At 52.5% G+C, this 14,302-nt stretch overlaps 2 protein-coding genes across 2 annotated transcripts in view; both read right to left on the minus strand.

Moving 5' to 3' along the window:
• LOC136522665 (wall-associated receptor kinase 5-like) overlaps nucleotides 1-9,749 on the minus strand; it is a 48,944-nt gene extending 39,195 nt beyond the window's left edge. The window contains exon 1 of the mRNA XM_066516474.1: nucleotides 9,596-9,749. Within this exon, the coding sequence (XP_066372571.1) occupies nucleotides 9,596-9,623 (28 nt within the window). The 5' untranslated portion in view covers nucleotides 9,624-9,749. The remainder of the gene's footprint in view (nucleotides 1-9,595) is intronic.
• On the minus strand, nucleotides 2,452-3,289 carry LOC136521091 (uncharacterized). Its single transcript, XM_066514809.1, has 2 exons — nucleotides 2,898-3,289; nucleotides 2,452-2,811 (listed from the first exon to the last, which is right to left on the minus strand). Exons 1-2 carry the CDS (start codon nucleotides 3,117-3,119, stop codon nucleotides 2,452-2,454), a joined length of 582 nt encoding a protein of 193 aa, XP_066370906.1. The 5' UTR covers nucleotides 3,120-3,289.
• Nucleotides 9,750-14,302: the final 4,553 nt, after the last annotated feature.

Raw genomic sequence — 14,302 nt, forward strand, 5'->3', positions numbered from 1 at the left:
GGCTACGGCAACTCCCTCACCACCTCTTACCCAAGGGGCAACCTAGGCTCTGAGGAAGTTTTTTGCAAATGATATAATCAGATACGTGACAGAGGACAGAGGCTCGGAAATACAAAAAAATGATTAAAAGCGTATATACGTAAGATAAAGGCCTCAGCGGCCACAAACGTCACAGTACGGTAGTAATCCTAATCTGTTTACACGGCCCTCTTGGCTCAAGTTAAGGCTCAGGGTCTCCTGCGTTAGCGGAAGGCGAGGTAGGGACCACCTCCTCTTCGAATAGCTTAGCCAGCGCTGTGCCGGGGCCCTCAGCCGCCTCCTCCAGCCTCATGAGCTCCTCCTCGACCTCGGCGGCATCCTTGGCTAAGACATAGCCGTCACTGAAGGCTTCGAGATCGACACCGGCGTAGTGCGAGGAGACGACGGCCAGGGCGCGCTTAACACCTATGTGTAGTGCCCCCCAGAGTCGCTGGCGTGCTTGGCCTGATCAACGTAGTCAGGCGGCTCCTAAGGGAGCTGCCCGATTCGACCCCCTCCACCTCCGGGGCCTTGCAGACGGTACGGGCGGTGCTCTACAGTGCGTTGTGCTCCTCGATCTCGGCATCGAGCACCACCTGCATCGCGATGGAGGCCTCGGTCAACTGGGAGACCTCATCCCCCAACCCTACACCAAAACAAGTAGGATGGGGTTAAGCGTCAAAGAAAATAAGCCGAACAGGGGTGTGAGGCCCACGAAACTCACCCTTGGCTTTCTCTTCCCAGCGCCGGACCTCAAAGGGTTAGGGGTCAAACACAAGAAAAACAGATAAGGCTAGGGGCGTGGTTTGATAGGACTTACCCTCCGCCTTTTCCTTCCATTTTAAAGCCTCGACCCGGGAGGCTTCGACCACCTTGAGGGCCTCTGCCAAGGCACCTTTCGTCAGCCCGTGCACCCCCTGCTCTGCACCTAGCTGCCCGGCAGTGGCAATGGTGGTGGCCCTCGCTTCTTCAGCCTGGGACCTGGAGGTGTCCCACTCGCCGGCCACACGGGTCAGCTCCTCCTCCAACTCTTTGACCCGTGCCGCCAAAGGGGCGGCCTGCTCCCGAGCCATGGCCGCCTCGGCCTCCATGTCAGCACAGCGAAGGCGGAGGTCCTCCGCCTCCGTGCTCCATGCCGACAGAAGCTCATTGGCATGCGCGAGCAGCTCCCTCTACCGCCAGAGCTGATCCCAGACGCCCCTCTCCTGCTGGAGGAACAACGACTTCCCGAGAGACCGGGCCTCGAGCTCCTAGATAAGCAGAACAGGAGTCAAGCACTGTGAAAAAACTCAGGAATAGACGACACCGCACGAGTAAAGAAGGTGCATACCTGGGCGATCCTGGGCAGCTCATCGGCCACAACGGACAGCGCCGTCCGCAGCGACCGCTCCACCAGACGGTGGTACTGCTCGAAGGTGTCCCAACGATCCCCCTCGACCATGTCCTCGAGGGCGAATAGGGGCTCCCCCTCGGGGTCGTGCCGACTCCGCCACAAGACACGTGGGTGATCCCACCCACACGGCTCGGGTCGCACTCGCATGAGGGCCACGCTTGCCTCGCCCAAGGATGGAGTCGGTGGTTCCACAGCGCTGGCCGCCCCAGCATCGGCCACCTCCTTCCCCCGAGAAGTATCGTCGGAGGAGATCAGGCGGACCCTCGCCTCCCGGGCGCTCCCCTACGACGGAAGCACGCCTTGGACCGGCGGCGGTGTTGAGGCTTGCCTCGTCTCCGTCTCCACTTCCTGGGCCGCCGTCCTCGCCATGCTCACTCCGGCCCCTACCACTTTGGCCCCGGTGGTCCCGGGCGCCGCGGCCTCCATCACCTCGGCCTCGGAAATCCAGGGGGCCTCGGCCTCGACCTCGCCCTTGGTGGCCTCGACAACTGAGAGGGCCTCGGCCTCGCCCTCAGTGGCCTCAGCGACTGAGGGTGCCTCGGCCTCGCGGAGCGTAGGCTTTTCCTCCGCTCGCCCCACGACCGCCTTGGTAGCCCCTCCCTGGGTGACCAGCTCCTGCGCCTCCACCGCCCCTTGGGCGGTGGAACCGGTGCCCACCTTGAGCGCCTTACGTGGCGCCAGGGCGGGCACTTCTGTCTGATGCTTCCAACTAAGGGCAAAGCACGGTTAGCTTGCGACCAAAGGACAAGCAGGAGAGGCTGAAAACTTCACTAACAAAAAAACTCACCTCGAGCAGATGGTCAACCGCTTCAGCACTGCGTCCCTCCTCCGCAACGGCGGCGGCGGCATGGCCCCGTGTCCGTTGGTGCCGGCCGGCCCTCGCCGGACTCCGACGCCCCCTCGACCCTCGGTGGAGGCACTTGCGTCGCCCCCGCCGCCGCCTGCTCCACCTTCGCCGTCGAGCCCAGTGGGCCGACGGTGCGTTTCCCCAACGCCCGCGCCTCGGGCGTGTCCGCCTCGACCCCGGGGCGGGCACTCACCTACCCCGAGGCGCTCCCTCCTCCTCTTCCCGAAGACGCCGGGCCGCCCACCGACGCCCCAAGCGCCATCTCCCCGACATCAGGAAGGTGGTCTAGGGGACCCCGCCCCGCCTCGCCGACGTCGTCGTCACTCGAACCCTCCACCGACGACGATGACGGAGACGCCTCCACCGGGAGACCCTCGTGCCTCTGCCTCCGGCGACGCTTTTCCAGCTCGTCGCGCTTGAGGTTCTTCCTCTTGCGCTTTGCCCCCTTGGCGTCCTTTTTCTTCTTCTGCGCCTCAGCGTGCGCCCGGTTCGCCGCTCGCCGCTGTACATCCTCAGGGACGGGCGGTGGGGAGGCTCGTACGTCCCTCATCCCCTGCAAAAAACAGCGAACACGAATAAGAAAGTAGGCAACGGTGAGGAATGAGGAGGCCTCGGGGGCTGCAGCCGCACGCGACTTACCAGAGAAAGATACCCCGGCGATGGACGCATCGGGAACGGGGATAGGCCGCTGATCTTCAGCCACCCCTCGACCGCCTCTCTCACCCGGCACAGGACCTCCTCATTAGAGAGGGCTACGTTGGACATCCGAACGTCGTCGATCGGCTCGTCCGGCGACATCTCGAATAGACGTCGCCGCCGCACCATCAGCGACAGCACCCTCCAGCGATGGAAGGCCGCCATCACCACAGCCGCCGTAAGGCAACGGCCACGTAGCCTCTCCAGCGCCTCCAGAAGCAGCTACAGCCTAGGTTGCTCCTCTCTCGGGATGCCATACCGCCACTGCTCCGGCTGGCTCTCCATGACCCTCCCAGTGTAGGGGGAAAGTCCGCCATCGTCGTTGCGGAGGTAGAACCAGCTGGAGTACCAGCGGCGATTGGATGACGCGAGTTGGGCTGGGATGTAAAGGTGCTGCCGATCTTGACGCACTTGTAAAGTGCAGCCGCCGGCCCTCGTCGCCTTCCTCATGCCCATCGTGCCCGTCGACTTGGTAGTGTGTGCCGCCCAAAAGAGGTGAAGCCACAGCTCCCAATGGGGAGCGATTCCTAGGTACCCCTCGCAGACGGCGATGAAGATGGCCGCCTGCGTGATGGAGTTGGGGTTGAAGTTGTGAAGTTCCACGCCATAGTAGTGCAGGAGCGCCCGCATGAACCGGTCCGTCGGCAGGCCGAAACCGCGCTCATGAAAGGACACAAAGCTCATGACATAGCCGTCACGTGGCCTCGGCTCCGGCTCGCCTCCCGGAGCAATCCACTCTGGCCTGCTGGGGTCAGTAATCGGGTGGAGGAGACCCCCATCGACGAGCGACTGCAGCGTCTCCACGGTCACGTCAGACCGATCCCAAGGGTCCGCCTCGATGACAACAATGTCGCCGGCCATGAGTGCGGTAGAGGGTTCGACTACGGTGGTGAGTCTCTCTCTCTCCGCCTCACCTCTCTCCCTTCTTCCTCCCCGACGCTCTCTGTTCTTAGCAACGGCTCGAAGGCAGCGAACGCAGATGCAAGCAAGGTAAGGGGAAGAGGGGTGAGGCCCGTTACGTATTTATGCAGGGAGGGGAGGAAACGGTGGACGACAAAATCGGGGAAGTTTCCCTTAAAATCTGATGCAGTTATCTAGATCTGATCTTGCTACCCACGCGCCCACCTCTTCCTCATTAATCGCGCGCACAGTTATGTCCCATCCACTGACACCACGTCGCGTCTGACCACAGCAGCAGCAGGCACCGTTCTGCCTCCCCGAAAAAACCGCCTCAAAAGGCGCGCCTGCCATTGACAGCCGTCAGAAGGGAAATACCCTCCACCCGATTCCTTTCAGACGAAGGAACTAGGCACCGAGCCCACTACGGTCCAGGGGTTCGGAGGCTGGGCCCCTAAGGGTTCCGACAGCTGCCCCAGGGCAACAGAGTCAGGGATGACCACGGGCGAGCCCACATAGGGCCGAGGCCCAAGCAAGCGAAACGCTTGGGACGCCCTAAGTCGTGTCTGAGACCGGTAGAGAGGTCTTCGAATGGGATCCCACTGTAGGGAGACACCGAGCCACCAGGGCCCAGCGAACGGCCTCGGCACCCACTAGAGAAACCCTCCGGTACTCTTGGAGTGCGTCTCTGGACCACTAGCCGACCCCTAGTGAACGGGGCACGGGCCTCCACTCGGACTTACCCGATATCATCTCACCGGAAGTGTCACCGCTCACGCCCACCGAGGGTAGCCTGGCATATTCCACCCCTCCTTCCGAGCAAAAAGGAAGCACGAGGGTCATACAAAAAGCCAGGGGAACCCCTGACGGCCCTCTCGCTCCGTGCGGAGGCTAAGGGGCTCTTCCTGCAACCTTGCCGAGACCTAGCGACCCAGGCTCGCACTCAAGGGGGCTCGGCAAACCAAACCCTCCTTCCGAGCGAAAAGGACGCGCGAGGGTCGTACAAAAAGCCAGAGGAACTCCTGATGGCCCTCTCGCTTAGTGCAGAGGCTAGGGGGCTCTTCCTGCAGATGTGTCGAGACCCCACGACCCATGCTCGCACCCAAGGGGGGCTCGGCAGACAGACCCTCACGCACGAGGGGCGTACAAAAAGCCAGGGGAACTTCTGATCGCTCTCTCGCTCCGTGCAGAGACTCGGGGGCTCTTCCTGCAACTTTGTCGAGACCCAGCGACCCTAGCTCGCACACGAGTGGGCTCGGTAAAAAAAAAACCCTCCATCCGAAAAAAAGGATATGCGAGGGTCGAACAAAAAAGTCAGGGGGACCCCTGATCTCCCTCTCGCTCCGTGCGGAGGCTCGAGGGCTCCTCCTGCACCCAAGACAGAGACAAGTGACCCAAGCCCGCACCCAAAGACTCGAAAAAACGCGATAAAGGTCATCGAGCCCGTTACGGTCTAGGGGTTTGAAGGCTGGGCCCCTAAGGGTTTCGACAGCCGCCCTAGGGCAACAGAGTCAGGGACAACTATGGGCGAGCCCGCGCTGGGCCGAGCCCCAAGCAAGCGAAACGCTTGGGACACTCTAAAGTCATGTCCGAGACCGGCAGTGAGGTCTCCGAATGGGATCCCGCCGTAGGGAGGCCCGAGCCACCGAGACCCAACGAACGGCCCCGGCACCCACTAGAGAAACCCTCTGATACTCTTGGAGTGCATCTCTGGACCGCTAGCCGACCCCTAGCGAACGGGGAACGGGCCTCTACTCGGACTTACTTGATAATAGCTTTCCCACCGAGGGTAGCATGGCTTGCTCCACCCCTCCTTCTGAACGAAAAGGATGCGCGAGGGCCGCACAAATAAGCTAGCGGAACTCCTGACCGCCGTCTAGCTCCGCGCAGAGGCTCGGGGGCTCCTCCTGTAGCCACGCCAAGACCCAGCGATCCAAACTCGCACTCACGGGCCCGGCGAACGCGATAAAAACCCCTCACTCAAAGAGAAGGAAAGCCCCTGAAGGAATGAAACCACTCCTCTAGGGCCTCGGGGGCTACACCCGACGGGTGCGCTCGCGCGCACCCACCAAAACCTCGAGTACGAAACACCATCCCACCAGGAACTGCCGTGAGCCAAGTCCCGTCAAAACCTCAGGGGGAGTGCTCGCACTCGCCCCGAGGCTCGGGGGCTACTGTCGGATACCACAAGAAGGGGTACCCTAAGCAGAGACCGAAAAAACTGCTTAGACCTTGTAAAAGCTGAAGCCAAGTAGCAACCATAGGCCTCGGCCGAATCTCCGATTCGCTCGAGGCCCACCTCGCCAAAAGGCCTCGAACGAGGACCCAACACCACGCCTCGCCCGAGGCCCCCTCGTCCGAGGCCCAAAAACCGCAAGGCCTCGGACGAGTGACTAGTTCTCCGCTTCGCCCGAGACCCCGTCCGCAAGGCCTCAGACGAAGCAACGACTCTCCGCCCCACGCGAGGCCGGCTCGGCAGCAACCTCATCGCCTCCGTCTCGGCCAACATCTCTGACGAAACGTCACGTCTGATTAATGCGACCAACCACTACCACGAATATTAGCCGCACGTCGTCACAGTACCATGGAGTGGCCGACAGGACACGGGACACGACGGAACAGAGGTTACCGGCCACTGTGCTCTGCACTCTGCCCACGACTGACGCCCGTACCACACTGTACTACAACTCCTGCTCCGAGAACAACGCGGCGTGGGAAGACAGGACCGGGTCGTAGTAACCTCGGAATCAGTGTACAGGAGCAACGGCACCCTCCAAGCCTCAGCGATCCGCTTCAGGGTCTCGGCAGCCTCGGGACTCGCGCCCGCCGAAGCCCCCTGTGGGCTCGGCCTCGGCACCAACTGAGTCTCAGCAATCTCGGGATTTGCGTCTGCCGAGCCCCCATGATGGCTCGGCCTCGACACCAACAGAGCCTCGACCCTCTATATCGCCAACGCACAGCGACCGGCACGTCGCCCGCCATGCCCTGCGTCAAGCTATCACTAGAGCTGCCACACCGCACAGATCGAGCGTGACCGGCACGTCGCTCAAGCACATCAAGGACAGGGCCGCTCCATCGACCATACCACTACAGTAGTAAGCTACAGGGCTCGGACGCGCCATCTTCGCCTACAGGATGCAGCATAGGAAAAACATGTATCACCACGGTCCCCCTTCAACTATAAAAAGGAGTGATCGGGGCCATTTCTAAAGAAGACAGACGAACTCATTCATAGGCTCAGGTAGATTCAGACACGCGCTCCCTCGCTGCCTGAGAGCAACGTCTCAAGCAGCCCGCACCGTTCCGCGCAGAGACCTGGGACCAGCTCCCTCTCTCGACCTCCCTGACTGGCCGTAGGGCACCCATTGCCCGAATCAGTATAAACATTGTGTCTCTTTGCATCACCATCCGGAATTAGGGGCACGCAATACAAATTCACTCGTTGGTTGAGGACCCCCGGTCCAAAACACCGACAATTACAGTAAACTAAAAGCGGAGTAACCATACCCATTTTGTTGTGGCAACCAGTACCATCATTGATTCACGTTTATCAATAGCGAAACTTTGCAAAAGCTAAAGCCACGCTTTCTTGAGAGCATTTGAGGCATGTAAGTCCTGCAAGGGAAAACCCTTAAGTATTAATTTGGTGACTGTAATTAATCAACTGCCAAAATGAAAGCCATGAAAGAATTGCAAAACATATATTAACCTCAAGTTGAAATCGAGAAACACATTCTTGAAAGATGGCGAGTGAAGGAAGTTGGCAAATGGTTTTCTTTTTTCTTCCAGTAAGCACTTGATTGATATGAACAAATAAAGCATCTAAACTAGTGTAACACAGTCTATCGCAGCCTTCGTCATCTCTGGCAAGATACAAAGCCTCACAAGGATTCTCAGAATCTGGAATGAATTGGCATGACATCAGTCGTGCGAGAACAACACTGTGCATGGTCTCATTAACAATAATATGATCATAGATATGGTATAGCATTTGAAGCTCTGATGTGCCGACATGAGTCACTCTCAAATGGACACCTCAAAAAATCCCAAGGTAAGTGAGCCTGAGACATTATTAAAAGTAAAGAATGCAATTTATCCATACCCAAAGGGTGAAGTTTGACCGGGTGCCAAAGATAAATTGACTAGACTTTTGTATGATGTAATTTTCATTGCTAACCCAACTCAGTTCATATATCACATAAGAAAAAGAATAATAGTAACAAGTCAATGTTGTGATTATTTGTTATTGTTTCCCTTGATAATGAAATGACCATAAGAGCCATGTGTATATAATGTTTGGTTAAAGAACACAAGGGTATGGCATGAAGTATTGAAGTTAGGTCTTTTTATCTCTCTGAAAACAGACTTGGATGTGCAATTCGAAAGGACATAATTGATCTGGCCATTGATCCTAGTAGGTTAGAAAGCTACATTCTGCAGGCGACTCTTTGTCAAAATTGATAGGAACTAGAATACACTAAGGCATAAGATTAATAGCTAAATCTTCAAGAAAATTGAACTCTACAGGCTGATAAGTTCAAAATTTGTACAGAGTAGTTATTTTCATTTTCTCAATTCATAGATGCAATTTACAAGCATATGACAGAAACTGTTAGAGGCCTCCACAAAAATTCAAATCTGACACTATGGCGACATGGAGATCCAGGTATAATAACCATCAGTGCTCGTCTTCACAATCCTTAATCAAATATTGGACCATCAAAATGTGTAAAACTAAAATGAAAAGGGACTGTTTTTTTACCTAGCGCTGGATGAAAGTCCTGGATGGCTAGGGCCTGGGGCCTGGGGCCTGGGTGCCTGGTTGGCTTGCCGCTAGCAGCTGGCCACCACCGCGGGTCTGGCCACCTCCCGGATGCGCCCAGCGGCCTGGCACTTGGGGTGTCGACGACCTGCCGCCTGCTGCAGTGCCGCTGTGCCATGCTACTGCTGCCCGCCATCGGCCATCGATGGATCCGGACATCGGGTGCTAGCTGCCGTACGTCGCCGCTAGTGCTAGGCGTGGCCGCGTGGGACTCCACTAGTGGTCGGGACTCGGGAGTCGGCGGCTGCAGAGTCGGGAGAGAGAGCGCGACGTCAGCGACAACAAGTAGAAAGGCCGAGTAACTATATTTTTAGAAAATATGTGCAACATGTGTATCTCTAAATAAATTTATTATGAAGATAGATTTAACGATTTATCTAATGATAATTTTATATACTAATTTACGATAATGTCAATACATATTTACGATAGTTATGTTACTATAACACATGGGGATATTTACCATAACGTTAGAGTAAATCACTTGGTAAGGAGTTAGTATAATCTCGTAAATTAACATAGTAATTATTGTAACTCAAAGTAGCTACAGAATAAGTTATTTTGTAGCCAGTTATAGGGTAGTATATATATATATATATATATATATATATATATATATATATATATATATATATATATATATATATATATTTAAAGTTGTTTCTCGGCAAATGAAAATGATAGTTATTTAGATACGGAGGGATTTGTGTAGTTGCATTTGTAAAGTAGTATCGAGTTCGCGCTAGTTGGAGTAGTATTTACTAAGCAAGCTAAGCGGAGATGTAAGCGGGTTTTCCTGCAAGCCTACAAATATATTTAATTTTTATAGTTGATCGAGAACAAGCCCGCTTGCATCCCTAAAAAGCAGACACGATTGATCACTTGCTGTCTACAGGACGGTGAGCAGTAGCATGAATCTTACCTGTAATGAGTAGTGATGACCAAGCCATGCGTCCTGTATGCAATTCCTCTCGACCAGAGAGTCCGGGAGCGGCAAAGGGAGGGAGGTCGATTCTACTCCTATGCTAGCTAGGTGTCTTTGCAGTTTGCACAGTACGTGCACTGCTCAAGCTCGCGTTCGCCCTTGGGCAGTGGAGTGTGGTGTACTGGTGTTGCGTATATAAGGAAAGGCCTCTCCATCGCCCTCGCCTGGTCTTCCAGTCGGTGCCGGCGGAATTTACGGCACATCGCCGTGTCATGGCGGGCAAGGCTGTCTGCGAGAGGCAGCAAATGCGCGTTGCATCGTCATTGTTTATTGATCCCGCCATTGACTCGGGTGGGTGGGTCTTGACTGCTGACGGCTTCTCTGAACGGACGTGGCTGTGCTTCAGCCTTCAGACCCCAGTGTGCCGTATGTTTACCGGCGTCCCGGCGTCTGGATCTGGCATGGCACTTGCTGCGAAGAGTCGCAGGCGACTGTCGTTGGTGTTGCTGATGCGACTGGACAGGATTGCAGACATGAGAGTTGAGAACACGACTGCTAGTAAACCGACCAGCTCTAGAGTCTTCGCTCTAGAGCTACGTATCCAACAGTTAGGCGGTAACGAATCTGAACATTCCTGAAACCGTCCTCTAGCTATCCTGCCTTCCCCAACCTAGCTACTGCCTATCTCATTCGGTATTTCTGATCCTGTGAACTCTGATGAAATTGAGTATCAATTGAGTAGTGCAATCAAGGATTGTAACACGCCTTAGCGTATAACAGCATTAGCATGCAGACAAAAACGTTCCTTGGGTCCTTTTCAAATCATCAGAAAACAAAAACAGAAAAGAAAGAAAGAAAGAAAGAATAAGATTCCACCCTCTGCCCTGCCGAGGAAGCGCAGTCAGTCTTCCAATGCTCGCGCGCGTCGGATCCTTTTTGTTGATTAGGCCCATGTGTGAAAGCCCGTCTATATATCATTCGTGGCGGAGCGCTGGGCCGGTGCGAAACGGATTGGCTCGCTGAATCCACCGAACTAGCACCCGAGATAGCATTGATTTGCCACGCTTGATCAGTTTGTCCTGTAATGTAATACATGATCTGGTTCTCGCTCAACTGAGCAAACTGATGAAACAAAGACTACAGATACAGACATGCAATTGGTGCAATGTCTCATTTCAGTTGGGAACTTGGGATACAAAGAGCTCGTACTCTGTTGTGTATGGGTCAATTACTACTAATAGTAAACCATTATGATTAAGTTTGACACGGTGGACGGTGTATGGATCTCGGACACACGCCAACAAACAGATCAGTGACTGGTTAGTCGTTGTTGTTCACCAGTTCATGGAAAAGGTAAAAGAAAACAAGCCTTTCCTAATGACGGTGGTTGGTTGCTGTGCCCTCCGTTTTGGGACTGATCAATCGGTGTGGCGCTCCCAGTTTTCAGCTGGGCAGCTGCCTTATGGACCTCATCGCCGCGTCTGTCTGTGGGCTGCCCGGCGCTGCTGACTGCATATACGTGCTCCCCACTGAGGGATACCTTATCCCTTGCAGACACATGACTATTTTCTGCAGAGGTTTCAGACGATGATCAGAGGTTACAGATTTCACAGACTGTTTATGATAGTTTTGTAGCTAGAATTTTTTTAATGATGATTTTGTACAAACCAGTTTACCGCGTCTCGTTAGTAACAGTAAGATAGCATATCATCATTTTTTCTGCAAAGGCAATATATATGGCTACTATCGGTAAAGATGATGTTTTTCACAAGAAAATAGCACATAATAAAGTTATTGGGAGGGAAATTAAATTTGCATTCATTCTGAAACTGAGCACCACAAATTAATTACAGCGCTATATACTAGTATATACTACTGGAGTGCTATTACCAGTACATCGATGATTAGTGCGCTACTAGAGTATCAGCAACAGCCTAGCAGTTTATTCAGACATCGATAGCATCTCTGGTGCTTGTACTGACGAAAAGGTAGACGGATGTCTCATGGCCTGAAGAAAGCCGGGTGCAGGTGACCGGTGCCCTGGAAGGAGGTGTTCCTGAGGTGCTCACGACGACAGGGAGGCACATCCCGTCGCTGGCAGCACGCTTTAGGATCGGATTAGGGTTTGTCTGTAGGTAGGTGTGGCGGCTCCGGTCAACCTCGTAGTCCGAGCCCTCACCCCCACCTTCTTTTTATGTGTGCTGTGCGACAGGGGCCCTCCAACCGAATTAGGGTTGGGCTCCCCCGATCAAGGAGCAGAGATAGGGCCCAATAGGCCGGTGGAGATCAACTAACATTCTCCCCCTTGATCTCATTCCATCTTTCACTTTCATATCATTTGCTTTTGTTCATTCCATTACAGATTAGCTCATAGAGCATGTCTCATCGTCACGGTCCATTGCTGATAGACTTAACAGCTACAACCCACTACTCTGTTCTGAAATAGATACTCATCTTTGGGCCTTCTTTTGTCCAGGAATATTTTAGGCTTTCCTTTAAACCCAAGCTAGCTATATGTTCTCTGAACACCATGTTCTCTGAACATGTTGGGTGGTAAGCCATTTATAAGCGGATCCGCGAGCATCCTTTCTGTACTTATATGCTCAAGATTTATGACTTGATCCCGGACTTTATCTTTCACAACATAATACTCCATGTCAATGTGTTTGGCAGCACCACTTGACTTATGTTGTGAGCATCATGTACTACCAGATTATAATCGCAGTATTACTTTAGTGGTCTATAGATGTCGTCAACCACCTTTAAACCGGGTATGAACTTTGTTAGTTAGTTCACCTGCCCGTTGCCTCATAACACGCTACAAACCGTCATACATTATGGACGATGTAGTGACAGTTTGCTTTGAGCTTTTCCATGAAATAGCTCCTCTTTGCGAGATGATAGAAAATCCACGTCTGGATATGCATTCACTCTCGCATAATCAGAATCTGAATATCCCACCATGTGGAGTGAATCAGATCTTCTATATGTCATCATGAGGCCTTTCGTTCCTTGCAAATAACGCAAGACTTTCTTTATCAATTTCAGTGTTCTATTCCAGAATTCCTCTGGAATCTGCCAAGTAAAACCCGGTAACAAATGCCAAGTCAGGGCGTGTACATACTTGAGCATGTTGCAAGCTTCCGACAGCTGAAGCATATGGAACCACTTTCACTTTATCGATTGAGCTCATATTGGTTCCTGGGGCATTTAAAATCCCCATATCTGTCGCCCTTGACTATAGGAGCAGGTGAGGGACTACATTTGTGCATACTAAATTTCTTTAAGATCTTTTCCATGTATGCCTTTTGTGACAGTCCTTATACCCTTTTTCTTCTATCTTGGTGAATCTCGATCCCTAGAACGAACGAGGCTTCGCCAAGATCTTTCATATCAAATTTCTTTGTCTCCAGTAGTAGACTGACATCACTACTAGCAAGTAAGATATCATCTACATACAGGACAAGGAAGATAAACTTCCCATTCTTAAACTTTGCATAGACTCAATTGTCCTCTACATTCTCTTTTAAAACCCAAAATTCTTTATTGACTGATCAAACTTCAAGTACCACCGTCTTGAAGCTTGCTTTAATCTATAAATGAATTTTTTTAGGCGGCATCCCATTCGTTCTTTTCCTTCCATGACAAAACATTTCGGTTGTGCCATGTAAACCTTTTCCTCCAAGTCTCCATTGAGAAATGCCGTCTTTACATCCATCTGATGTAATTCTAAATCGTAATGTGCAACTAATGCCATTATGATTCTGAAGGAATCCTTACATGAGACTGGAGAAAAGGTCTCATTGTAATCAATCCCTTCTCTTTGCATAAATCCTTTTGCCACAAGTCACGCTTTATATATTTCTATATTCCCTTGAGAGTTAAGCTTTGTTTTGTAGACCCATTTACAGCCTACTGTATTGGCTCCTTTAGGAATTATTTCCAAATCCCAAACTTTATTGACATTCATCGATTTCATTTCATCTTCCATGGCCTCAAGCCACTTTGATGAATGATCACTTCTCATGGCTTCTTCAAATGAGGTGGGATCATCCTCCATTTGAAATTTCTTAGTGTTATACACTTCATAATCAGCAGAAATAACTGATTTTCTAACTCTTTGAGACCTTCTAGGGGCCTCCACATTTGGCACAACTTTTGTTTGAGGCTGTTGTTGCTCCCCTCATGTGTGGCAATAGGTTCTATAGGATCATGAGGAACAGGCATCGTCATTCATTGTTGCCACAGGTGGGATAACAACAGGTGCTGGCACCACAGTATCTAGCACTGTCGGTGCAGCTATAGCAGGTAGTGAGAAAAATGGCTCATGAATCATTGGAGTGGACGCATACACCCGCTCCACTTCAAGGACAATTTCTCGAGTTACCATGCTCCCCCTCATCTTTTCATCCTCTAGGAAAACATCGTGTCTCGTTTCCACAAACTTTGTATGTCTCTCTGGACAGTGGAAAACGAAAACCTTTTGACTTTTCTGTGTTGTCAATGAAATGGCACCTTACTGTTTTGGGATCTAACTTTCCAATGTTTGGGTTAAATACTTTAGCCTCAGCAGGGCTCTCCCACACACACGCAAGTGATTTAGTGAGGGTACACTTTCTGTCTACAACTCATACGGTGTTTTGGGCACCGATTTACTTGGTACTCTTTTGAGAATATGAATGAGGTTTTTAACGCCTCCATCCA

The sequence above is a fragment of the Miscanthus floridulus genome, chromosome 18 (genome assembly GCF_019320115.1).
Source record: "Miscanthus floridulus cultivar M001 chromosome 18, ASM1932011v1, whole genome shotgun sequence".
In the NCBI taxonomy this organism is placed as follows: Eukaryota; Viridiplantae; Streptophyta; class Magnoliopsida; order Poales; family Poaceae; genus Miscanthus; species Miscanthus floridulus.